The sequence below is a fragment of the Carassius carassius genome, chromosome 30 (genome assembly GCF_963082965.1).
Source record: "Carassius carassius chromosome 30, fCarCar2.1, whole genome shotgun sequence".
NCBI classification, from domain to species: domain Eukaryota; kingdom Metazoa; phylum Chordata; class Actinopteri; order Cypriniformes; family Cyprinidae; genus Carassius; species Carassius carassius.
The window spans coordinates 27,728,157-27,755,999 of NC_081784.1; the positions used below are offsets into that span (position 1 = coordinate 27,728,157).

The 27,843-nt window shown below is 41.7% G+C and overlaps 1 protein-coding gene across 1 annotated transcript in view; it reads left to right on the forward strand.

Annotated features, from left to right (window-relative positions):
- The window catches only part of LOC132110988 (leucine-rich repeat-containing protein 1-like), a 49,909-nt gene that overhangs the window by 12,596 nt on the left and 9,470 nt on the right, over positions 1-27,843 (forward strand). Inside the window, exons 3-10 of the mRNA XM_059518142.1 lie at positions 8,404-8,482; positions 9,273-9,362; positions 12,042-12,098; positions 12,204-12,267; positions 16,698-16,772; positions 17,103-17,247; positions 17,839-17,957; positions 18,111-18,194. Of these exons, the coding sequence (XP_059374125.1) occupies positions 8,404-8,482; positions 9,273-9,362; positions 12,042-12,098; positions 12,204-12,267; positions 16,698-16,772; positions 17,103-17,247; positions 17,839-17,957; positions 18,111-18,194 (713 nt within the window). The remainder of the gene's footprint in view (positions 1-8,403; positions 8,483-9,272; positions 9,363-12,041; positions 12,099-12,203; positions 12,268-16,697; positions 16,773-17,102; positions 17,248-17,838; positions 17,958-18,110; positions 18,195-27,843) is intronic.

The following is a 27,843-nucleotide window of genomic DNA, read 5'->3' on the forward strand; positions in this document are numbered from 1 at the left end:
ATTGCCTTGGCCTACATACAAATGAAGGCTATCTTCTTTAATAAAAAAAAATCCCTTGACGTCATCTGTGTTCTCTTACGAGAGCTCTCTCGTACTGCGTCTTAGCTAAGACGCTACGGGAAAAGTCTCTTTTCACGAAATACTGAAGCAAAAAATTATCCTTAATTTTGTATTTTTGTAAAGCGCATTTGCAGCAGTACACAGCCATAGGCGAGACGACTTGTTCGCTCATTGGCTTGTTCTGCGGCAACTGCACAGCCTATCGAGCGCAGGCTGATGCAACATCAGACCAATAAGGGCGCTTCGCCACTTCCCGCCGAAACGGGTGTGGCCCAACCTATAAAAGGAGCTCGAAAAGGCTGACTCACCTGATTTTTCATCTCTTCAGCGAAGCTCACGCATCGCTGGATCACGAGGAAGCAAGCGCCGTCTGGAAGAGCATATCAGCAGGACGAGCCATTCTGAAGCTGCTGGCATCGCCGCCTTCCACTGCCGTTCCTGCTGCGCTATCCGGCGCCCATATCCTTTACATCCTTGATCTGTTATATCCTGTGTGTGTGTTCGCCCTGCGACGCACATTCACAAAAGAGCTGCGTCTTTTTAAAGATGCCCTCGTGCGGCTCGTGCAGAGCCCCGCTCAGCGAAGAAGATCGTCACGTCATCTGCGTCTCCTGTCTGGGTGAGGACCATGCAGCGCTCGCGCTCGCTGACGGCGGATGCCCTCATTGCGAGTTAATGCCTATGGTGACTCTGAGGACTCACCTGGCATCCTTCTCGAAGCCTGCATCATCCGCTGCGCCGTAGGAAGCGCCGCTCGCAGCGCCTACCAGAACCGCGTCGGAGGAAGAAGACACGTGCTCTCTGCTTGCTTCGGGCAGTGAGGGTTGGGCGAGCTCCGTGGATCTCGCGCCCGCTGCTCAGAGGCCCAGCAGACGGGGGGATATCGATAAGGAGCTGATGCGTGTACTCTCGCTGGCCGCGGCGAGCCTCGGCCTCGAGTGGTCTGCACCAGCGCCCCCTTCACGTTCCCGGCTGGATGGTAGCTATCTTCCGGATGAGCGCTCTTCCTCAAGCTCAAAGCACGCCCCTTTTCTTCCTGAGCTTCACGAAGAAGTGGCGAAAGCTTGGGACGCTCCATTCTCGGCGAGAATCCGCTCATCTGTTTCGCCAGCATTCTCCACACTGGACGGTGCTAAGAACAGAGGCTACCTGTCACTTCCGCCGGTGGAACAGGCTATAGCAGCGCACCTTTGCCCGCCCTCTGCTGGACGGCGGACTAAGGCGGCGTTGCCATCCAAAGCCTGCCGCATGACGTCATCGCTGCTCGCACGGATATTCTCTGCTGCTGGGCAGGCTGCGTCTGCGCTACACACCATGGCTACGCTACAGATTTTCCAGGGCGATCTTCTCCGCAAGCTGGATGAGATGGGACCTGAAGCGATCTGTCTCGCGGATCTGAGGAGTGCTTCGGATCTCTCCCTCCGCGCTACTAAGTCCGCTGCACAGGCCATCCCCTGCACAGGCTAACTCCTGCCGGCCTCTTCGGATCTTCCGTCAACGAGTTTGTGGAGAGATTCGCCGAGGACCAGAAAGCTTCGCAGGCGTTCAAGCACTTCTTGCCGAAGCGCTCCAGTTCTGCAGCTAGCCGCTCTAGACCGGCCCCACAGAGCTCTCAGTCACGCCCACCACCTCCTGCTGCGTCATCGCGACAGCGTCAGCAATGCAGCTCGGGACCCCGTTCTCGCTCTTCAAGCCGTCGCCGCGGGAGCCGCGGCAGAGGATTGCGGTTAAGCCAGAAGCCCCGAAAGCATCCTAGCACTGCTGGGAAAGCGCCGGTGTTCGAGTTCCGCTGCGGCCGAGCTCTCACCCTAGCGCGCCGCTGTTGCAGTTCCAAGAGTTGTGACTGCCTCAGTGTCCTCTGCAATGCACAAGCCTGCACGAGTGCCCGCTTGCCTGCACACAAAAGCCGTTATCACGGCTAACCAGATGTTTCACAAAAAGAGTGTTTTTTCTGGTGTTCCGGCCACGGCCGATGGTGCTATAAATGTTGTGACGATGCCCACTCCTCAGTGCCCATCTCCACATCTGCACACAGGGCCTGCGCCCATAATGTCGACTCAAGTCGGTCGCGCACACTGCATAGTAAGCGTGCCCACCCCTCAGTGCCCACAATTACTATGTCACACGCGTCATGTGGTTTCTGTAAAAACGAAACCCGTGCACGCTCGTCCGGCCACGGCCTATGGTGCTATAAATGCAGTGACGATGCCCACTACTCAGTGCCCATCTCCACATGTAAGCAACTAGCGCGCATAAGATCGACACAGATCGGTCGAGCGCGCCGCATAGTAAACGTGCCCACATACACTATGTCACATACGGCGCGGGGCTTCTGTAAAAACGAGGCCCGTGCACGTACATTCTGCACAGGCAGACAGCGAGTTGAAAGTGGTAAATGTGCACACATGCAGCCCACGGTTACTCGCAGATATATCGAGTCCCACGGGACCCGCTCAGCCTCCCCCCAGTCGGTTAAGTGCCGGGACGGGCCGAGGAAGAGCGATCTGCCCACTGCAGCACACTCGAGCGCCGCCGTTGCCCAGTCAACAGAGCGCGCTTCGCATCCAGCCCTTAGCCATTCATGCAGATGCATGGTCAGCGCTTCCAGGGGTTTCGGATTGGGTGCTAGGCATTATAAAGAGAGGCTACTCGCTACAGTTTTCTCGACGCCCACCGCGCTTTTCAGCGCGCGTCGAAACTACGGTCAAAACAGAAGTAGCACACATACTTCGGGCCGAAATATCAAAACTGTTGAGTAAAGGGGCTGTAGAGCCTGTGTCTCAAGCTCAAAGCGAGGGGGGGCTGTACAGCAGATACTTTCTGGTGCCCAAGAGAGACGGGGGTCTCAGGCCCATACTGGATCTAAGACAGCTGAACAAGGCATTGATGAAACGCAGTTTCAAAATGCTCACTACCAGGAAGCTCCTCGCGCAGAGTGGGGCTGGTTCATGTCAATAGATCTGAATTTTCATTCAGATCTGTATTTTCAAATACAGATAGCGTCAAACCACAGGCGATATTTGAGATTCGCCTTCGAGGGCCAGGCATACCAGTTTACAGTCCTGCCATTCGGCTTGTCCGTAGCTCCTCGTACGTTTACGATGCAGCGCTCGCTCCTCTCAGACTCAGAGGCATACGAGTGCTGAATTATTTGGACGACTGGCTGGTTCTGGCCCGATCACGAGCGGAGCTCGTGGACCACAGGGCCGTTTTACTCGATCACCTCGAGAAGCTCGGCCTCAGTGTCAATTGGGCGAAGAGTTCGCTAAACCCCAGTCAGACGATCCTGTTTCTAAGTATAGTTCTGAACTCGTGTTCCATGACGGCGCGGCTGTCACCACAGTGCGGGATGGGCATTCAGCGCGCAGCGTGTTCTTTCCGCTGCGGCGCGACCGTGTCGTTCAAACACTGTCAAAAGATGCTAGGTTTCATGGCCTCAGCATCTCCGGTTCTGCGGCTGGGCCTGCTCTGCATGCGCCCCCTGCAGTTCTGGCTGAAGGCTCGGGTGCCGCGCAGAGCGTGGGCGTCTGGCCGGCTGCATTTCAAGGTCGATCAGAGCTGTGTTGCGGCTCTAGCACCTTGGACAGCGAACGGCTGGTACCGATCAGGTGTAAGCCTGGGGACTTCCCCGAGTGTGAAAATGGTGTCGACGGACGCCTCCACTTCGGGATGGGGAGCGCTGCTCGAAGGCAGACCGTCCTTTGACCTATGGTCAGAACGGGAAAAGCTCCATCATATCAACTGCCTGGAAATGCTGGCAGTGGAGAACGCGCTGACGCGCTTTTGTCCCCATATCAAGGATCACCACGTCGTAGTCCGTTCGGACATGTCCGTGGTGTCCTACATAAATCGCCAGGGTGGTCTCGGGTCCCGAAACCTGTGCAGGCTGATGGAACGCCTCCTGGTTTGGGCTCAGCGCAACGTGCACTCGCTGAGAGCAGTGATAGAACGGGTGAGAGAAACGAGATGTTCGATACTGCTTGTAGCACCTCTTTGGAAGAACCAACCATGGTTCCCAGATTTGATGCAGTTAGCAGATGTCACCCCGTGGCCGGTACCGCTGAGGAGGGACCTCCTCTCGCAGCCCAGGGGCTCGATTTGGCACCCTCAACCGGAGTTGTGGTCCCTCCATGTGTGGGCGCTCAATGGTTACCCGCTGATCTCGCAGTGGGAGTGCTAAATACCATCACTCAGGCTAGAGCTCCGTCGACACGACGTCTGTATGCCTCGAAGTGGTCGGTGTTCTCCAGCTGGTGCACAGCTCGAGGTTATTCACCCCTTAGTTGTGAGGTGACGGAGGTCCTCTCCTTCCTACAGGAGCTGTTGGATAAGGGCAGAGCCCCATCCACGCTCAAAGTTTATGTGGCGGCCATCGCGGCGTTTTCTGAAACGGCGTCCGGTCAGTCAATGGGAAGGAACGATTTAGTCATCCGGTTCCTCAGAGGAGCTAGGAGGCTGAATCCTCCCAGACCTCCGTCAGTCCCTATGTGGGACCTCGCGGCGGTTTTGGAGGCCTTGAAGGGTCCCCCTTTTGAGCCTATCCAATCGGTTAGCCTTCAGCATCTGTCGTTCAAGACAGTATTCTTGTTGGCTCTCGCTTCAGTGAAGCATGTGGGTGATTTGCACGCGCTCTCGGTGAGCCAGTCGTGCTTGGAGTTTGGGCCCAATGACTCAAGGGTCATACTCAAACCTAGGCACGGTTATGTGCCGAAATCCCTCAACACACCGTTTCGGGCTCAGGTTATTGCCCTGTCTGCCCTGCCGGTGTCAGGGGAGGATGGAGACTCGAGTCTTCTTTGCCCTGTCAGGGTTTTAAGAGCTTATGTGTCTCGCTCTGCTGCCTTTCGGCAGACGGAGCAGCTGTTTGTCTCGTTCGGTGGACGTTCCAAGGGAATGACTGTTTCGAGACAGACTCTATCCAGATGGATAGTTGACGCCATAGCGTTAGCTTACGCTTCCAGGGGCCTTCAGTGCCCGTTGGGCGTCAGAGCACACTCCACAAGAGGCGTCGCCTCGTCGTGGGCGTGGTCTACTGGGATCTCCTTGCAGGATATATGTATGGCGGCAGGTTGGGCCTCGCCGTCTACATTTATCAGGTTCTATAACCTGGAGGTCCCCGCCTTGCAAGCAAGGCTGTTGTCGATATAGTCGAATCAGGGCCCTGAGGGGAATTCTGAGTTCACGAGCGCTATGCGCTGCCGACTGTTATATGGGCAGTATTGCGTAAGACCCGCATTGCCACATTGGTCAGGCCTTGCCTCGGCTGTGTGATGTCATATTGCCGCATCTACGGATACTGCTAGATATAGGACGGAGGGCTTTTTCCCTTTTCTGTCCTGGACTCTCTGTGAGTCCCTCAGGTGACTGTGCACTGTAAATCCTGGGCGTTGCTTCAGGTTTATTGGTGTGTGATCCCTGCGCGCACGGCATTTTACATTGGGTTCCCGTAGCGTCTTAGCTAAGACGCAGTACGAGAGAGCTCTCGTAAGAGAACGTACTCGGTTACTAAAAGTAACCTCGGTTCTCTCTAGAAGAGCGAACGAGTACTGCGTTCTCTGCCGTGCGTACGATTCACTCTGGTTCGCTTCAGCGATGAAATAAATCAGGTGAGTCAGCCTTTTCGAGCTCCTTTTATAGGTTGGGCCACACCCGTTTCGGCGGGAAGTGGCAAGAAGGGTGCGAAGCGCCCTTATTGGTCTGATGTTGCATCAGCCTGCGCTCGATAGGCTGTGTAGTTGCCGCAGAACAAGCCAATGAGCGAACGAGCCGTCTCGCCTATGGCTGTGTACTGCTGCAAATGCGCTTTACAAAAATACAAAATTAAGGATAATTTCAGTATTCAGTATTTCGTGAAAAGAGACTTTTTTCCGTAGCGTCTTAGCTAAGACGCAGTACTCGTTCGCTCTTCTAGAGAGAACCGAGGTTACGTTTAGTAACCGAGTACGTTTACGCGGATGTCACACTGTGGCCTGTGCGTTCGCTTTGTCTCAAACTCTCACTCACTGTCAGAGTCAACGGTTCGCGCTTGGTAATGATGGCTGTGGCTGCAGTAAACTAAATGTTCGCGGTCACTGTTCAAAGTCATACGGGTTCGGGCACCATAATACATCTAAAAAAATTCGGTCACACTTTATTTAAGGGTCCAATTCACAGTATTAACTAACCATTAACTATAACTTTTGCCTCAATTAACTCCTTATTTGATGCTTACTTATAGTTTATAAGGTAGTTGTTAAGTTTAGGGAATTGGGTAGGATTATGGATGTCATGCATTATATGTACTTTATAAGCACTAATAAACAGCCAATATGTTAATAATAGACATGCTAATAAGCAGCTAGTTATCAGTATGAATTGGACCCTATACTAAAGTGTTACCAAAAATTCATTAAAACAGCTCGACACCGCTTTAACTTGTCACAAAGTTCTGGAAAAACTGTGCCCAGATCTTTTCCCATCCCTTCTCCTCTATAGTCTAAAACCGTGACCGCGTCGACTGTCACTTTATGTTCGAAAATCTATTGCACGAATCAAGCACGAATCAACCAACACAAGTTTCGAAAACGAAAATAAGAAAATGATTTTAACGACCTTTTCTCGGAGCGCGTCCAGGTTTTTTTTTTTCTTTTTCTTTTTTTTTTGAACAGTCGTCACACAGCAACTGCAGCTTCGGACAAACACGCATAACAGCAAATAATACTTCTGCACAATGTTTCTCTTTTTACAACAGAAATGTGAATTCAGCCGGTATTCAATCTCATACAGTTTCGGGCTTGAATCGCCTAGGGCTGTCAAAATAGCTGAAAAAACTAAATTCGAATTTTAAATGCATAATTTCAGTTAGGGTGAAGAAAAGCTTTTTGCTTCTCTTCTGAGGCTCAAGAGCAAAATATTACTGCATGTTTATTCAAAGCATTAGAATAGCTACATGACTGTGAAAAAAAAACATCATATTTAAAATAATGTTTATGAACCAATTATTATTAATTAAGTTGCTTAAAGAACTATAAACAAAACCGCATCATTAATGCATGCATTGTTAAATAATTAAAAATGCGGAAAACCAGTCACACAGGATACATTTTTTTCATTAAAAAAAACGTGAGATGAGCGAATTATGCGTTCTGTGTGAACGGCTTGGTTTCAGTTTTGATGTAAACAAGATCTTCTCCACATTTATTCATTTATTTTTTAAGTGGCTTCAACTGGATAGGCTAACAACCTTATAATGCAATGACACATATATTGTGATCGCATCTCGTGTGCGTACACGAGGTGAAAGATGAGAAAGCAGATACTGCGTGTCGAGCTCGTCCGCCTTTGAGAGTTGTGTAGACACAGCGCAAAAGTGACAACCCAAGAAAGCAAAGTAAACGTTCTCTCATTTGTAGGTTGCATTGATACGTAGTGGTGGATGCAAGTAAAACAGTACCTCATTTTTTTTTTCACCTGAAATTCATGCAATAAACATGTTTTTGGCAAAGATTTAAATTTGTTTGTGGTCTATATAGCCTGCATCAAAATGAGGTTTGCAATGATGCGCCCGAAGGCACGGGTTAAAGACCCAGTCAGTGATGTCACGATATGCTAATTTGTTTAAATTCATACCGACGTCATCACCATCACAAAAATGTACTTTTTTTTTTTTTACATTGAAACTTGAAAAAAAAAAATATAGGCCGAGCCACCGACCCTTTTTTTTTTTTTTAATTACTGTTACTGCAAACCAAAATATTTTTAAGGATGGCGTTACTTCAACTGAATTTTAAATTAATCATGTTTAACAGTGGAATTCCTGGTTGAAAAACGAAATTATCCGGAAATGTTCAGCAATCAGAGAATCACGATAAGGAAATTGCTGCAGAAGAACACCTAAGTGGCCCGGGCACTCCAGTGACGCAGTGCAAATTTCCCTCTGCTCTCAGAATATTCTGTAATATCACTATTATATATGTTAGACATCTTTAAATCACAGTTCCTATGGGAAAAATCCATCCGGAACCATGGCCTTTGAAAAAGTGGGTGAATATAGTACTGTCACACTCTACAGCACTCCTCCCTTGAAGAATGCTCAACTCACAGCTGATTCCAGCAGAGGGTTGCATTAACATTACACTGACAACGCAGCACTCTTCTAGTATAAAAATAAATAGCACTTTTAGAGTTTTAATGCCATCTTGCATGTTTCTGTAATTGATGCATGCTATGCTAGCTTAAAATGTGGTCAAAGGAAGGCATCTTAATATAGGCATGTTAATATAGGCATATGCTTGAACCCATTATTTTGACTGTTGTCTGTGGATTAAATCTGTTTCTTCTTTTTTTTTTCTCTCTCTCTCACAGACATTATGGAACTCCCTGAGAGCATTTCATATTGTAAAACCCTCCAAGTAGCAGATTTTAGTGGAAATCCTTTGACAAGGTATTTGTGCATTTCTGATCCTGTATAATTGCTGACACGTTTTATAATGAAGAAATGCTGAAAACCAGTCAAATATTTACTAAAATACTGCTGTTGTCAGGTTATCTAAATTAACTACAGTTTTGTTCAGCTTTGCTGCTGTTGCCCTAATTATAATGTTTGTGTGAGATAAATATTTATAGTTTGTAGTATAATTAAAAATATATCCTCCCCTTAAATTTGCTTCTGTAGTTATCCTCTTTTTTGTTATTAGTTTGTAGTGAAGTTAAGTACTTTTTTAATCAAAGAGAAGCGTGTGTACTTTATCTAGTTGAAATTCAGAGCAGACTACAGTTGCATGTCTTAAATGCATGTCTATTACAGCACAGATACGTTGACAACATCTCTGAGGTTTATTGACGATATCCTAATAGCTGTGTTGTGCTTGACAGGTCATGCGTTATGCATTAGCACTGGATCCACTTTGGCCCAGTTTGCCAATTTGTTCCCCATTTTGCTGGATGTTAAGCAGTGCTTGACTGCTTCTGTATTCTCTGGTTGTTTTGTATCGCACAACCATATGGTGTAGCTTTAGTTTACTGGCAGAACTATCTTGTTAGCAATGATTTGTTTCGTTCAATTTTTTTTTTTACACAATAGTGAGTGATCATGTTTTGCTGGCATGACCATGTTCATGATTCACTCCTCCATCTGTTCGTTCACCTGTCCGCCAGAGCACTTTCGCAGTAATTCTCTTCCGTCGTTCCCTGTGCCAACTGTGAGTTATACGTTTGTTTTTGTTTTGTTTCAGGTTGCCAGAAAGCTTTACAGAATTACGCAATTTAACATGCCTTTCCATCAATGACATTTCTTTACAAGTACTTCCAGACAACATTGGAAAGTAAGTGTTTTTTTCTCCTCTGTTTTCCCAGTTAGTTTTTTATGTACTTATCTTTTATTAGACCAGATAGTCTGCTTTTTGTTTGCAATATTTAGAGGGATACTTTGTCTTGTGATATCGGCAGGGTTTAATCTATGACACATTCTCAGATGATCTCGTGATCAGTAGATTGCTGTTGGATACTGGGCTGACTTGATTCCCTTTATCCACCCTAGCTGTGAAGTCTGTCTTCTCTGTGTCGCTGTTGTAGGACGCTCATGAGCAGCTGAGATGGCTGCAGTAATCGGCTAATTATCCCATGACTTGATACGATATCAGAACAACTAAAACCAGTAGTCTAATTTCAGTCGATTGATTTCACATTTTCAGATTTTGGTAAATGCATTTATCCTCAGGGAGATTTTTGACGTGCACTGAGACTCACAGTCAGAGGTTTCTGGTGAGTACTCCATGACACAGTTTGTCTCCAGGATGACATTGTTTCCTAAAAACAGTCCAGCATTCATGTGAGTGGCTCGGCCTGTTATTCCAGTGGATGTTCATATCACCTCTCACCATTGTCTCTGCAGTAACTTGGACTTCTTTCAGATTGAAATCTGGGAAACGTCTGGGTACCTTTTTTTTTTCCACAGCTTTCTTCATTTCCTGTGTAATTTCCTCTTCCGTGCCTGTCGGCCCTCTATCTCACAGCTCTATGGCAGTCTCTTGCAATCTGAACCTTTAGAAAGTTCCTAGAAAAATAATGGAAATTCATGACATGACAAGGCTAGTCTGTTTATGACCAGTGAGAAGTTAATCAACTGGGAGACTAACTACTGTTAAATATCTTGACAGTATTTAAGTGTTGTTTGTCTCTAACCTTTACTAGTCTGAAGTTCATCTTTCACTGTTGCTGGTGTGATGAAATGATTTCTGTATGTCAATTATGGTTGTTTTAATCACACACTAAATGTTAATAAAAACGCAAAAATGTCTCCACAATGCTGCTCCAGTATTCAGTATTTTTGTAATATTTGTTTTTGTGATTTGTGACACATTATCAAATGTGTGATAAATAGTATAATTAATATTAAAGAAGTAAGATATTACATTTTACTTAAAGGAAATTAAGGATATTTTTCTTTCTTTCTTTGCCATTATTTTCATTATAGAGGCAGAGATGTTTTCTCAATGAGCAGATATTAGTAAAGAGCTCAATTCCAGAGTGTTCTTGTGATCTTTTAGCTGACATTTCTCCTCATTGCATCCTCTCAGTCAGCATACTATAGTCAGCTCAGTCACACATATGCACATTTGGTTGATAATTTTTACATTAATGTGCAGTAATGATTGTACAGTAATGATAACTATGACTGATTGCAGACAGTTATTACTGCAGAATTCAAAGGCTGAAATACTCCATTCGCTGCTGCCTTGAACACTAAACCTCTTTTTTTTTCTCTCCGTTTTCATTTCAGGAGACAAATCTGATTAATGTTTGTGTGACTTTAGCTGTCTGTATAGCCTTGAGCTCCAGACATTTGAAAGCGTGTTGAACTCTTGTCCGTTCTCCGGGTTGATTAAATGTTCGTGGAGTTATAGTGACAAATTGCAGCATTTCCTGTTTTCGAAGTCAAGTTGTCCCTGTGACTGACTGTAGAGGTCAAATCACATTTCTTCTTTCATCTTACTTTTTCCATTTTTGTTTGAATCCATCTACTGAGGAATTAAACCCTTTAACCTTAAAAGCTGTTTGTCTAGAAACGTGAGTGGTTTTGTCTCTGAATTACTGGCTTGTGTTCAGTTTGAACAGGGAAGTCCTCTTGCCCTCGGCTTGACTGTTACTTCACTTGGTTTAGTTATTGTTTTTAAAATCAGGTTTTAAATAGCAGGAAGCCCTGAAATAAATAAACTGAAATGTCACTGCCCCACTTGTGAGGATCTGAGCAGTGAGCATGCGCTGGAAGATTGTGATTCCTATCTCAGGATGTGTGTTGAGTGTACTTCCCTTCTCTCTGTCAGCGGATAGATAAACTTTATCTCTGTGCATATCATTTTTTGACCGAAAACGAGTAGACATTTCTAGTGGAGTTTGCGTTGCTTACTCAGAACTTTTGAATAGTAGTGTATCTTGGTTTACACAAAAATATGAAGCAGTACAATTGTTTTCAACATTAATAATAATCAGGAATGTTTCTTCAGCAGCAAATCAGTATATTAGAATGATTTCCGAAGGATCGTGATAGTGAAGATTGGAGTAATTATCCTGAAAATTCAGCTTTGATCACAGGAATAAATTACTTTTTTTACAATATATTTACATTTAAAACTTATTTTACTTTGTAAAAATATTTCCAAATATTACTCTTCTAACTGTATTTGTGATCAAATAAATGCAGCCTTGGTGAGAAGAAGACTTCTTTTAACTTATTTCAAATTCTGACTGTATATTTGCTTCTGGTTGAGGCATGATATCATTTAATGGTCTTTATGTGGACTTGGAGTAAGCTTTGTGTGGTGAATGTTACTTAAATAAAATATCAGTAGTACCATCACTCTTAATGATAATATGTATGGTGGCCCTGAAAAGCAAATTGAATTCGGAAAATGCTAAATGAGCTACTGCTCAAAATGTGTAATGGTTTAAATATAACATTATACAGTACTTAAGATTGTGCAATGTTTCTATCTTTCATCTAGCCTCTGTCACTTGGTATCACTGGAACTCCGAGAGAACTTGCTGACATATTTACCAGAGTAAGTGTACGCCTCCTGACACTGTGTGTGTGTGTGTGTGTGTGTGTGTTTGTGTGTGTATAAGGCAAAAGCAAACTCATATTTATTCCATTTTGTCTCTCTCAGGTCTCTGTCTCAGCTTCAGAAACTTGAAGAACTGGATGTTGGAAGCAATGAACTGTATAATTTGGTAAGTGTTGAGAAGATTTTCATGACTAGCTATAAATGGACTAATAACAATAATAATGACTTTGACTGCACAAGGTTTTGTATAAGTCAGCTGTCACGTCTTCTCTGAAACCTTATCAAATTATTGGGCTGAATATGAAGAAGGCATGTTTCATGTTTAAAACTTCCTGGTATACGGCTGTGTTGATCTTGGACCTCAGAAAACACAGTGGACCAACACCAGCAGATGAAATGGCACCCCTAACCATCACTGACTGTGGAAAAGTTACACTGGACCTCAAGCAATGTGGACTGTGTGCCTCTCCTCTCTTCCTCCAGACTCTGGGACCCTGATTTCCAAAGGAAATGCAAAGTTGACTTTCAGAAAACATAACTTTGGACCACTCAGCAGCAGTCCAGTCCTTTTTGTCTTTAGCCCAGACGAGACACTTCTGACGCTGTCTGTTGTTCAAGAGTGGCACAAGGAATGCGACAGCTGAAACCCATGTCTTGCATACATCTGTGTGTAGTGGTTCTTGAAGCACTGACTCCAGCTGCAGTCCCGTCTTTGTGAATCTCCCCCACATTTTTGAATGGGTTTTGTTTCACAGTCCTCTCCAGGGTTCAGTTATCCCTATTGCTTGTACACTTGTTTCTACCACATCTTTTCCTTCCCTTCGCCTCTCTATTAATGTGCTTGGACACAGAGCTCTATAAACAGCCAGCCTCTTTTGCAATGACTTTTTGTGTCTTGCCCTCCTTTTGCAAGGTGTCAATAGTCGTCTTTTGGACAACTGTCAAGTCAGCAGTCTTCCCCATAATTGTGTAGCCCACTGGTTCCCAACCTTTTTCAACTCATGGCCCACACAACCAAACACATATATTTGTGCGGCCCACTGCAAAAAAAAAAAAAAAAACAACTGACCCCGCTCTTGTCGGGTTAATAATTTAGTACTCAGAAGCTAGATTGTTTACTGTCTTTATTGAATGAACTGGCAATGAACAGAAAATAACTCAGCAAAATGGGGAAACCAGATTAAAGGCCTTTTGCAGGTGTTTTGAGTTAATTAGCTGATTAGAGTGTGGCACCAAGTGCCTTCAATACTGAACCTTTTCACTATATTTTAATTTTTTTTATTATTTGATTTTTTTATTTGAATTTGGGATTTTCCTTAGTTGTCAGTTATAATCATCAAAATTAAAAGAAATAAACATTTGACATATATCAGTCTGTGTGTAATGAAGGAATATAATATACAAGTTTCACTTTTTGAATGGAATTAGTGAAATCAACTTGATGATATTCTAATTATATGACCAGCACCTGTACATTGGGTGATAAAGTCTAGTAGGTTAGACTAGAGCGTGTTCGCTCATTTAGAGTGCGTTCTTTCACTGCATGCATTATATATTATCACATATATATTATCACATAATTTAAGATGGGGCAGAAACTTTATATCTATATAATTTCATATAGTTAATATCACATGAAGAGTGCCATTTTTTTATTCTCCAAAAGCATGATTAAAAATTTGATATTGATTTTATACAACAGTTAAATAAACAAGTAGTTAATATTAAGACATTGTTTTAGACACCATATTTCCTGATTTGCTCTATTTCTCCAAAAAAAAAAAAAAAAAAAAATCAAACACAGCCAGAGCACTTGACATTTTATGTCTCTGAACACCAGGACACGGTTTTGTTCCTGAATGAATCGAACATTTAAATGATTTGGTTTGATCGTAATGACTCACTTATTAACATTGACTTACTGCCCCCTCCTGGCGGTTTTATTTTCACATTTAAGGTATCTTTTCATTTTTTAAATAATTTCAAACATTAGTTTTCAATATTTTGTTTAAAATATCAAAACATTATTCATGCATTTGTAACTGCAGGTTAATGTATTCCATGTCCTTCTGAGCTGCATTAATCAGTGTGTAAGTGAATGTAAATGACACTTCTAATGCAGCTTCTGTGTTTCCTCTGCATTGCAAAGATAAATTCAGTTGATGCTGATTTAATTTGCTTGGTAACAACCCAAATGGAAGAATCTGACTTACAACCCGAATTCCGGAAAAGTTGGGACGTTTTTTAAATTTTAATAAAATGAAAACTAAAAGACTTTCAAATCACATGAGCCAATATTTTATTCACAATAGAACATAGATAACATAGCAAATGTTTAAACTCAGAAAGTTTACAATTTTATGCACAAAATGAGCTCATTTCAATTTTGATTTCTGCTACAGGTCTCAAAATAGTTGGGACGGGGCATGTTTACCATGGTGTAGCATCTCCTTTTCTTTTCAAAACAGTTTGAAGACGTCTGGGCATTGAGGCTATGAGTTGCTGGAGTTTTGCTGTTGGAATTTGGTCCCATTCTTGCCTTATATAGATTTCCAGCTGCTGAAGAGTTCGTGGTCGTCTTTGACGTATTTTTCGTTTAATGATGCGCCAAATGTTCTCTATAGGTGAAAGATCTGGACTGCAGGCAGGCCAGGTTAGCACCCAGACTCTTCTACGACGAAGCCATGCTGTTGTTATTGCTGCAGTATGTGGTTTTGCATTGTCCTGCTGAAATAAACAAGGCCTTCCCTGAAATAGACGTTGTTTGGAGGGAAGCATATGTTGCTCTAAAACCTTTATATACCTTTCAGCATTCACAGAGCCTTCCAAAACATGCAAGCTGCCCATACCGTATACACTTATGCACCCCCATACCATCAGAGATGCTGGCTTTTGAACTGAACGCTGATAACATGCTGGAAGGTCTCCCTCCTCTTTAGCCCGGAGGACACGGCGTCCGTGATTTCCAACAAGAATGTCAAATTTGGACTCGTCTGACCATAAAACACTATTCCACTTTGAAATAGTCCATTTTAAATGAGCCTTGGCCCACAGGACACGACGGCGCTTCTGGACCATGTTCACATATGGCTTCCTTTTTGCATGATAGAGCTTTAGTTGGCATCTGCTGATGGCACGGCGGATTGTGTTTACCGACAGTGGTTTCTGAAAGTATTCCTGGGCCCATTTAGTAATGTCATTGACACAATCATGCCGATGAGTGATGCAGTGTCGTCTGAGAGCCCGAAGACCACGGGCATCCAATAAAGGTCTCCGGCCTTGTCCCTTACGCACAGAGATTTCTCCAGTTTCTCTGAATAGTTTGATGATGTTATGCACTGTACATGATGAGATTTGCAAAGCCTTTGCAATTTGACGTTCAGGAACATTGTTTTTAAAGTTTTCCACAATTTTTTTACGCAGTCTTTCACAGATTGGAGAGCCTCTGCCCATCTTTACTTCTGAGAGACTCTGCTTCTCTAAGACAAAGCTTTTATAGCTAATCATGTTACAGACCTGATATCAATTAACTAAATTAATCACTAGATGTTCTCCCAGCTGAATCTTTTCAAAACTGCTTGCTTTTTTAGCCATTTGTTGCCCCCTCGCCAACTTTTTTGAGACCTGTAGCAGGCATTAAATTGTAAATGAGCTAATTAAGTGGATAAAAGTGTAAAATTTCTCAGTTTAAACATTTGCTACGTTATCTATGTTCTATTGTGAATAAAATATTGGCTCATGTGATTTGAAATTCCTTTAGTTTTCATTTTATTAAAATTTAAAAAACGTCCCAACTTTTCCGGAATTTGGGTTGTAAAAGATGGTGCACACTTTTAGAGAAAAAAGGACTTAAAGGTAAAAATGCCCATAAAACTTGATGGAAATTATTAATTTGTTACTGCTGTGAACTGACCACACAGAAATTGAACAGCTGTCCATGGTAGTCCTTAAGATATCAGCACAATAACACACTCAGCAAAATATCATCTAATTATTGTTATCAATAAAATCCCAGAATATTTCGGAGATATCTTTTTTTTTTAAATTTTCAATATCGCACACCCCTAATTTGCTATTTAATTGATATACTAATTTATTGATAATAGTTGTTTAAATTAATATATTAATTCATACTGTTGACTCTAAAGGTTGAAATGTAAAGTTTATCAATATATAAAACTTTGTTTTTGTGTGAACTTGTATCTGAACTGTTAATTAGGCTTTTTACAGCAAATTTAAGGTATTTTATGGTACTTTATATGGTACTATAGGCATTGCCATACCCTGCTCATATGGTTTTAATTTTGTGTGCTCAGGTCTTAAAAAAGGTCTTTAAAAGTCTTAAATTTGAGCTTAAAAATCCTCCAGAAACCCTGTATGCAAAATTTCTTTTTCTTCGTTTTAATTTTGGGGTGAAACAACTACAACCCTTGTTTCCATGAATGTTTGACAGAGGCTGGACTTAATACAGGCTACTTCGGAATGCCATTTCACACATTTTTTTGCATTTGCCTGCATTCTTGTGCATATCGGTAACAGTCACCTGCTGTGTTCTCACTGCTCCATCTGAACTCTGTCAAACTTGTTTTCTTGCAGCCTGAGACAATAGGCTGTCTTGTCAGTCTGAAAGACCTGTGGCTGGACGGAAACCAGCTGTCTGAAATACCACCGGTAAAGTATTTCTGACATATCCTGTTGATTTCATTTTCAAAAACTGTCAGTCTATCGGACTGTCGGATCAGTAACCACACTTGTTCTCCTGCATAGATTTTGTAAACATGTTTGACTTCATCAGACATGTATTCTGCTCCTTTGTTTTACACTTGATTTGAACGTGATGTTTATTATTGTTCTTTATTAATCAAGCACGAGCTACTCGTCTTCCTCTATATCCTAGAAGCTTTTTTGTGTGGTTGTGGTTGCCTGTGTTTGCATACATGTTTACATTTGTGTGTGTGTGTGTGTGTTTTTTGGTGCACACGTGTGCTTTCTCTGCCTCAGGAGCTGGGGAGTATGAGAAGCCTTACGTGTCTGGATGTATCTGAGAACAAGATAGAGCACCTGCCAGAGGAGATGGGGAACCTCCTCTCCCTCACTGACCTCCTGGTGTCCCAGAACCTCATAGACATGCTGCCGGAGAGCTTAGGTCAGTGTTCAAGACCCAACTATGAACTGCATTGCCTTTGTGTCTGTTTATGAAAAGTGAAAAGTGAAGTGACATTCAGCCAAGTATAGTGACCCATACTCAGAATTTGTGCTCTGCATTTAACCCATCCGAAATGCACACACACAGAGCAGTGAACACACACACACACTGTGAGCACACACCCAGAGCAGTGGGCAGCCATTTATGCTGCGGCGCCCGGGGAGCAGTTGGGGGTTCGATGCCTTGCTCAAGGGCACCTAAGTCGTGGTATTGAGGGTGGAGAGAGAACTGTACATGCACTCCCCCCACCCACAATTCCTGCCGGCCCGGGACTCGAACTCACAACCTTTCGATTGGGAGTCCGACTCTCTAACCATTAGGCCACGACTTCCCTTATGTGTGCTTCTGTTTTGTTGTTGTCCTTAGAGATGGATGGAGTTAGTTTTTTTCATTTAAAAAAAGCAGAGCTTATATTAATTGAACTGTTCAGTGTACTTACTACTGATCCACTGTTGCTGTTAAAAGCGCACAATAGTGAGCTGTGAGTTTTAGTTTTATGCAGTAATTATTCTGTAATGTGTTTTCCCTTAGGAAAATTAAGACGGCTTTCAATATTGAAAGCAGATCAAAACAGATTAGTCCATCTGCCGGAGAGCATAGGCAACTGTGAAAGCCTGACAGAACTAGTGCTGACAGAAAACCAGCTGGTGGTAAGTTACAGCACCTGATCCATAATGATCAGGTCCATAAAACCCTTTAAAAAACCTTGGCTTGCTCATTAGAGTTGTCATGTAGTCTTATCATTGGTCATATGCATTTTATAAGATAAATCTCTCTTTTTTGTTCTTTTTATTCTTCTCCAGAGTTTGCCAAGAAGTATTGGAAAACTAAAGAAACTGTCCAACTTCAACTGTGATAGGAATCGTCTAATGTCTTTACCAAAAGAGGTATGCCATCCTAGTCATTGGGCCTTCCTTATTCACGAAACACAGGCAGAACATTTCATAAGGCGGCAGGCTTAGGTGACATAACTGTAACATAGCTATTCCCAATCGTTTCCCCCCCATAAACTACACAAATGTAAATTTTTTTAATCTACTCTTCGTGTTATTGTGCTAGTGTTAAAACGTACAACCTGTACATTTTGCTCCAACCAAAGTCACTTAAATACACATCGAATTGTAGTTCTTAGTTTAAATAATCCTTTAAAACATCTTGCTTACACTTCACTCCATGGCTGGCAGCGTGTGTTTACTGTACATATGCAGTTAATACAGTGGTGCCTAAGGCAAATTCTCAGTAACTGTTCTGATACATTTGGAACTAGTTTTTCTTGCTTTTGCTAGTTTACCCATTCACTATATATTTATAGTATGTAGAGACGAGTTGAGCAACACTCTCCCAGAGTTAATGAAGGTCAAAGTGAAGTGAAGTGTGGCCAAGTATGGTGACCCATACTCAGAATTTATGCTCTTCATTTAACCCTTCCTAGTGCACACTAGGGTTGGGCCGATAGACAATGCCACCGTAATGCCCCTTTTTGAATGCACAATCGTTTTTAGTTTCACTATCACTCTCGAGATTCGTGATCGCACCTCCGATGTCATCGTTCATCGCAATGTTTCACTGTAGACATCATCCGATGCCAAATATGAAGACATCACCCAACCCTAGTGCACACACCCGAAAGAGTGGACAGCCATATTGCTGCAGCACCAAGGGAGCAGTTGGGGTTCAGTGCCTTGCTCAAAGGTCACATCTCAGTCGTGGTATTGAGGGTGGAAGTCATAGTGAGGCTGGCTATTCACTCCCCCCACTGAGTTCCTGCTGGACCTCAGACTCGAACCTACAACTTACGGGTTACAAGTCCAACTCTAACCATTAGGCCAAGACTGACTCATAATTAGGGCTGGGTATCGATTCAGATGTTCCAGATCGATTCGATTTCGATTCACAAGCTCTCAAATCGGTTCGATTTCGATTCTCGATTAGATTTCGATTCTCGATTAGATTTTCTATGCAAAAGCAAACGTTTCAGTGATCTTTTGTGCACGAGGTGAATTGTGAGAAATTTTGCTTGTGAATGCATTTGAAATCTACGGAGCGTGGCACTTCACCTGTAGGAGAAAAAAAAAATCAATCCATCCCCTCACAAACTGTTCCCTTGGTTTAACAAACCGTAACGTTACCCACGAATTTCCAATCCGTGCGCTCCGATTTTAAAAACCATACCTTTGGTTTTTGAATTTCACATTTTCGAAATCCATTCCCTCGGATTTGTAAACTCACAGATTTGTGACTCCGCCCCAACCGGCAGATTCATTTCTGTTTATTAAACATTATTTTTCATAGTATCCTATGAGACCATGATCAGCACTCACAAAATAGTTTTCTTTTTAGCGTTTATTTTACATTAATCACCAATAGGATAAGACACCGCTGGCTGTGTTTTATAGCCTAAAATAGACGTTAAAAATAAGAATAGAAAGTGCCCTGAATTTTCTAAAGGAAAAAAAAAATTTAAAAGCAATACAAAACAAATAATGTGCCGGTTATGTTGTCATTCCTTTTCTAACTGATTGTAATGTTATAATAGGCCTAATTATTTAATAATAACATTAACAGAGAAGCATGCATCTAACTCTGTGTGGAGCTTAGTGTAATAAAATCACCCAAATAAGTCTTCATGTTAAGAAAGAATAGTACACAAACATTTCCAAAAATGTAAAAGGTTATTTTAAAATAAAGCATTCATGAATTATTTTATGACCAACATTTTTACTGTCTTAAGTGCATTCATTTATTTGGCCTATAAAATTAATAAAAATAACTATTCTTTTTTATCATTATTATATATTATTATACAGGTTATGCATAAGAAACATTTATCCAAAACGACTTACTCCAAAACAATTACTCCAGAGTCAGTCACAATACCAGGTTTATTTTGCAATAATAATCAAGTGCTAAGATTATCACAAATTAAACATGATTTTGATGCATATCTTTCTTATTAAATCATTGTATTCCACCTCTTACTACACTTGATAGGGAATCACTTAAGACACTTTGCTGTAGGCATATTCCACATAATCATATTCAATAAAACATTATGTTAACACATAGGAGCTTGCTGCATGAATCCGTGAGTACAGTCAACAAATCTGTTGGAACGGATTGCGAAAGCGTGCGCACGGATTATGAGTTCATGGTACGGATTCAAAAACCGAGATTTTTACTATTACTACAGCATTTTACCTCTGCATTACAAATCACGCAAATAGCTTTGTTCTTGTCCACAGCACTATCATCATCGTCTTGCTTGCAAAATCTAAAATGCTTCCATACCTCTGACTTTTTATGTAAAGGTGGCATCAACGTCGACAAAGCACCTGAAACTGCCATTTTAAGCACTGAATGAATAAATGACAGGTTCGCCTCTAGCTCCTTGGTAACATTGCGCAAGGCACATGAGGGTGACATCTAGTGGAGAAGACTAATAATTAGATTAACGTTAATCTTACGTTCAATGTTTGCAGAAATAAATATGTAAAATGCGTGGTCTTTGAGAATCGATTTTGAATCAACCACATTTAAAAAAACGATTAATTCGAAAAATCATCTTTTTTATATATAAAAGATGTTCCGATACCCTTTTTCTCTTCCTGATACCGATTCCGATACCTGAGTGTACTACATACAGAGTACTGATCCGATACCTGGGTGTGTATCTGTATATACAGCTGTATATACTACTAGCCCTGTGTAAATTGCTAGAATTATTTTATGAAGTGCTTCAGGCTTATCCCTTAATAACACATGAACAAATACATGGTGAACTACTGTATTTATTACAGTATTTTTATTATCTGACATGAATTTGACAGTAATATTATTTATTTTCTTAATCGAAAAAGACCTTCAAATGCAGCCAAAAATCTAACACCACAAACTAAAAAAGGTATTTTAGTTTTACAATATAACTGTATAAAAAACTGCAACAAATAATTCTAGGAATATAAAAAATGATATATTAATCAGATAATCTCTTTACAACAAAACAAGTAAATAACAAGCAACCGTCTAGGCATAATTATTATTATTAATAGAGACGTATTATAATTATTACTACATAGAGACATAGCTAAAATAGACATAAGCTTCTGTAGGCTACAACAGTAGCTTAAAGGAGTCATACCCTCGTATTACCTTGGATACCTACTGCTGTATTATAGTCTTTCAGGCCCTTCTAAAAAAGAAAATTGGAAAAAAAAATAAACACAGAGCTCCTCAGACCCTTATCTCTGTAGGCATTATTGTCTCGCGAGATCTGATGCGATATTTTGGCTCTCGTGGACGGTCATTATAATAATGCAAATGAGGGGCACGTTGATTGGTTGCAGGAAGGAGGGGGGTTTACACCGCAGGTAACGCTTTAGCATATCATTACAAACTGACATCATGGCGCAAGTTGTGAATGAACACGACAGGCTTCCCGGCCAGCGCCGTTTAGGGCTTAAATCAATCTTCATTCACGCACACATATGAAACACGCTTGCATATATACTAAGTACTAGTCACACATACATGTATATGAACTATCTACGCACATAAAGTTACTCATATGAGACGTGAGCACAGCACACACACACAAATATAAGACGTGAGCACACACACACACAAACTAGACGGGGCCTCATGTAAGCGTTAGGCAATAAATAAACAATAACCGAATTCATGATGATCTCATTCATTTGTTTTTTGCAAAGTACGTTAGCAGCCATTCCCCATACCTCGAAGCTAATACTCCCGCCAGAGTTGTGCCTGGACGCGTTCATTGAACGATAGTTCATATTTTGGCAACGCCAGACTCTCTTGTTCAAACAAGTTCTTTTTTCGAGTCATTTCGTTCATTTAAGGGGCTTTAAATGTTACTATTAACTGGCAAATTCCCCGAACACATCAACCTACGCAATCTTGATCATATTCTGAATTAAGAAATCATTATAATGCAGTCAAAAGTCCGTTTTTGCAGTCCGTTTACAGGGAACATAAATAATTACTTCACCTCTAGTCTTTCGTTTATTTGTCTACTGATGGACGCAATAGCATACAATAGCTGCATTAGCAGTTATGCTGTTTGTTACACACAGTAGAGCAATAAAAACACAGTCTTACCGTTTCAATTGCAGCCAATTTTGTTGGAATGGCGCTTTTCCCGAGCTTCGATGCCAACTTCGCCTGATATTGCCCCAAATTTGTGAAGGATTTCGGCGTACAATGTTTAGCACAAACACGTAACGATAAGCCAGTGGAAGGGTTGAAGGAACCGCGTTAAAAATGAATTTAATCCACTGGTCTCTGATAGCTAGGTCCGTTCTTGGTAGAGAAAACACATTTACATGTTGATTCTGGCAGTCAACCACAGAGCAACTCACGTGTGCACTACTCCAGCGTCTTTCGCAACTGAATATGAGGGGGAGAGGGGAAGGGGCGAGCTTCCTGCTGCGGTGTCCATATATGGTATATCCTGCCCCGTCTTGACGTCAGGACGGGGAAGAAATCAAAATCTCGTATTTGAATGCGCGTGCACGTGGGCTATTTTACAAACCCTGAGGTAAACAAATGCTTCACTTTTAAATATCGGCTTCCCGGCCAGTGTATAATCGTTAGGCAATCATAACATACATTGATTCTCGTGGAAAAGTGAAAATAGTGGGTCATGACTCCTTTAATATATTGTCAATTTACTCACGTTAAACTGAACAGTTTTCTCAAATGAAACATTAAATTCTCATGAAGTGACGGTTTATGCGTTCGTGTCCTCATACAGTGACACACGGCAGAGACTACAAAACAGCGAGCTCCTGCGCATCTGCGCCCGTCACCCACAGAGATTTAGAATTTGCAGGAGTAATATTTAAATAGTATTTTGCATTGTAATATTCACAGACACTAGTATATATTCGGCTACAGTCTGGAGCCCTGCGCTTAGACTAACACGGAAGCGACTGAACGCAGCTGCGGGTACCGAATATACTCTGGAGTGATAACTTACTACCGGTACTACAGAGACACTGGTATCATCAAATTTTTTTAATTTTTCAGCACCGACTTGGTAGTGAAGTGGCAGTACTTGTGGCATCCTTAGTCGCCGTTTTACTGTCTGGTTGGTCCAGTCTGAAATACTGCTAAACAGCGGACATACTGCTAACCACTGATCATAATATAGAAGCGGCTTCACTGTCTGTTGGCAGTTTAGAAGGCGATGAGCGATCCAGTCATATATAGATCAGTGCTGCTAACGCGTTTTCATTTCTTCTTCGCTGCTCTAAACAGGAGTTGCTTGTGGCAACACAGCACAACTTCCTGTGTTTGCAATGCATTCTGAGCAGCGAAGAAGAACCGTGCAGCGGTTAGGCAAAGCTAGCTTTCATAACTAGGTCTTGTTTAATAAAATGGTATCGGATCGGTTTATGGGTTCATGTACTCGCCGATGCCAGAATTGTTGTGGTGATATTTCCGATACTAGTGTGTGTGTATATATATATATATATATATATATATATATATATATATATATAATATATGAAGAGTTTGGTACCTAAACACCATAAAAAAAAATAAAAAATAAAAATGGAGGTTGAAAAATAAAAAAGTCAAATTTTAATTTTACGCAAAATGCGCTATTCAAAAGTTATTAGGTCATGTTTTCTCCCCTTTTTCCCAAACTGTGACAAACGCCAGTCTCCCTCTTTTGCAGAATGCAATATATCCGCTCAACCAATCACAGCACACCATTCCACACATTGTAAACATTAACAACCAATCACAGTGCACCATTCCATGCACCCTAGACAGTGCTTTGAATACACCCGGCATCCTAGTTTGTACTTTATGATCAACAAACAAGGACTGCATGATAAATCGCATGTGATTGTCATGCGCATCTCTTCAGTAAAGCTGGTTCTGTGATTAATAGTACTGGTAAATCTCCACCACGGGCTTTTAGATGGAGCGACATTTAATACACAGAGCCGTAGATCACTGACAAGCTACGCTAATATTGCGTTTATTAGATGAAATGCATTCGATTATGAACACGATATTGCATAGCTTGTCAGTGTTTTTATTAATGCCATTTATGTTTTTGTACAGCACATAGCACTAGTCAACTTAATGAATGTAACTTGGCAAAGATGAATGCACCTTTGGAAGGGAAATGTAATTTTGGAATTTCTGTGGTCTAATTTGATATTGTTAATGTTCTTGTTAATGATGAAGTTTTATTTTATTGCTGTAATTAATTCATAGCATTAGAAAGATGACCCGTTGAATTCATTTTGGAAGCGATGACTGAAGAATGTATTTTTAGTCCAGTGCCTTTATATAAGATTAGTATTGAACAAGTTCATGTGTGGATCAGCTTACTATGTTGTGTATTTTCATCAGTTTTAATATGAAATATAACTTTCATATTGATCCAGTGAATTTTTTAATTTTGAGAGGGAAAAAAAGTATCATGGATTTATTGCATTTTTTGGGGGAAAATTAAAATGTTTAATCATTGAAAATCAAAACCTGGATTTTAATTTTAAATGTTATTATAACCTAAAGATGCTATGTGAAAGTTTGAAACAGAAAATAGTGGTTTTCGTCTTGCCACTTTCTTGGTAAAGAAAACCCATATTTACTCAAATTAATCAGTGGATTTATTGCGTTTTGGAACCAAACTCGTCATATTTTGTATTCGGGGTGTGTATTTATGTTGAGTACTGTATATTATATTATATTAAATTATATTATATTATATTATAACAAGGGGAAGTCATGGCCTAATGGTTAGAGAGTTGGACTCCCAATCGAAAGGTTGTGAGTTAGATTCCCGGGCCGGCAGGAATTGTGGGTGGGGGGTGTGAATGTACAGTTCTCTCTCCACCTTCAATACCACGACTTAGGTGCCCTTGAGCAAGGCATCGAACCCCCAACTGCTCCCCGGGCGCCGCAGCATAAATGGCTGCCCACTGCTCCGGGTGTGTGCTCACTGTGTGTGTGTGTGTGTTCACTGCTCTGTGAGTGTGCATTTCGGATGGGTTAAATGCAGAGCACAAATTCTGAGTATGGGTCACCATACTTGGCTGAATGTCACTTCACTCATTTTACATTTACAAAGTTTGTAGGGTGGAAAGGAGGAGGCGGGAACCTGTGAACATTTAAACAAACCTTTAATAATAAAATAAACAAAATAACTAGACAGCCCCTTGCGGACGAATGTCGTGCACAAACAGAACCAAAACACAAAATAAAGTCTAGGCCTGGTACTCTTTCTTTTTGCATTGTTGTTACTCCTTTTACCCTTCCGTAGCTTCTCCATGTGACTCGAGAGTGGTGAGTGGTGCAGGTGTCACGCATTAACATGAACTCCACCGGCCTCACTCCATTCCCACGGCTCTCGGCCACGCCTCTCTCATCACAATTATACATATTCTTTTGTATATATTAAATTAAGTTGCAGGTATGTTGGATATTGACTTCACTAGCTCTACAAACAGATCATCACTTGCAAAATTACAATCCAGAATGTTATTCTTATTTATCAAATATTTGATTTTGGAATCATGTCCAGTTTGAACAGCCTTAATCATGCTGCCCTTAGCATTTACAGTCCTTTGTCTTTAAGATTAAAATTCTCCCTAATTACAGCTTTTCTAAAATATGATGTTCACATTCAGAGTGTTAAAACCGTAAGACTTTGCCTCCTTTGTTAAAACTCTCTCAAAACCTCTTGTTTTGCCTCTTGCTTGAAGCAATAGCTCAAACTTGCATTGGCTCGAGTACATGAACCAAAAGCACTCATGACAGACATGCTCACACAAGAGGTGATGTGTGAGCGTGTCTGTCATGAGTGCCTTAGTTTACATGCTGACTCATGCGATATTGGCCCTGCTGCTGCTGTAAGTATTCTAATCAAAGCTAATCCTTACGCTTCCTAACCAGCAAATCCAGTTCCAGTGCCGGATTCAGTTCAGTGAAACTACACTGTAGGTCAGTCAGTGTTATTAGCATACTGACCTTAGGCAACCTTTCATCACCGGTCACATGACTTTGCCTTGCCTACCCATACATCCTGTAGTGCTGTGTTTTTGTGGCATGACTACAGTACTCGGGATGGGGTCGCCCATGGCACACACGCCCGGACAAACACAGCCCGTTGTGTTACTGTTACTGTGTAACAGTAACACAACCTCAAGTGTTTTGTTCTTGAGAAACCCTCATCTCTTATTCATGAAGGTTTTTTTTTTCTCCTCTTCCATACTTTCCTATGTGAGGGGTGAGGATGGGTGCTGGTGACAGCTGAATGGGATTTGAGGAATATTACGGTGTTGTTTAAACAATGGGTTTGTATGAATGAGGCAGCTTGTTCTCTAAAACCGTTTGCTCAGCTGTGTCCTCTCTGGCCTCATTCAGTGGACACAACACAAGAAAATGCCACAAAATGTCATTTTCTCATATTCTTTTATTTCAAGCTATTTCAGAGTGTAGGGTAAGGACAAACTGAGCAAAATAATTGTGATTATGAGTTCTAATCATGATTATAAATCAGTGTTGTTCTAAATTTCTAGACACAGAGTTTGTGTACATGCATTTATTTTGCAGTCACAAACATGTTTGGATTTATTATAGTTTGTCACCTGAGAAGGTTTTACACAGATTTAGTTGCAGGATATAGCACACTGGCCTTGTGAAGGAGAAAAAACTGGCTGTAATTCACTTTCATTCGAGTAGAATATCATAATCAGACATATCATAATCAGAATGTGGGGAATAAAGAAGTTAATTACTTTTTTTTCAAGATGGCGGCACATGTGTTTCACGTTGTTTTCGTCTCTGTGTTTTGTGATTACCTTGTTTAGTTTGTTTTGAGATGGCTGTTTTATAATTTTATGGTGAAATTGGGGCTATTTGGAAGAAGAAAAAAGGAACGATAAAAAACTATATCAACAGTCTCATAACCACACAACTATGTGGCCTATCGGGCTGTTCTACCTATGGGGTAGCATCGTGTTATCATCACAGATGGCAGACAAATTGGAGGATAGCGACGGACTGGGTGCTTTGATGTGGATCACTGCGCCTTGTACGGTGGATTTTTTCTATTCGTATGTGGCTCCATTTGGATCAAACCACCGGAATACAGCAGCGCATCCTGCAGAATTGTATCAATCTGACAATCGGCGGTTGCAGCACGTGCAGTGGTGTAGAGGAACAATGAATGCGCGGCAGTTTGTTTCTTCGGCTGCTTGCAGATAAGGACGGAGATTTGCTCCAGTTAAGAAACCCTTGTTGATTCTACTGCTTCTTCTATCAGGTAACATTCACCCCAATCCAGGCCCTGATCTGGCACAGCTTGAAACCCCAGAAGATTTAAAAAACAGCAGTGGACTAAGTTTTATTCATTTAAATGTGCGCAGTTTAATTAATAAAATTGATGCAGTTCGTGTCTGGGCAAATTCGACTCATTGCGACGTAATGGTTTTGTCTGAAACGTGGCTGAAGTCAACGATTACAAATAATATGATTAACATTGACAGATAC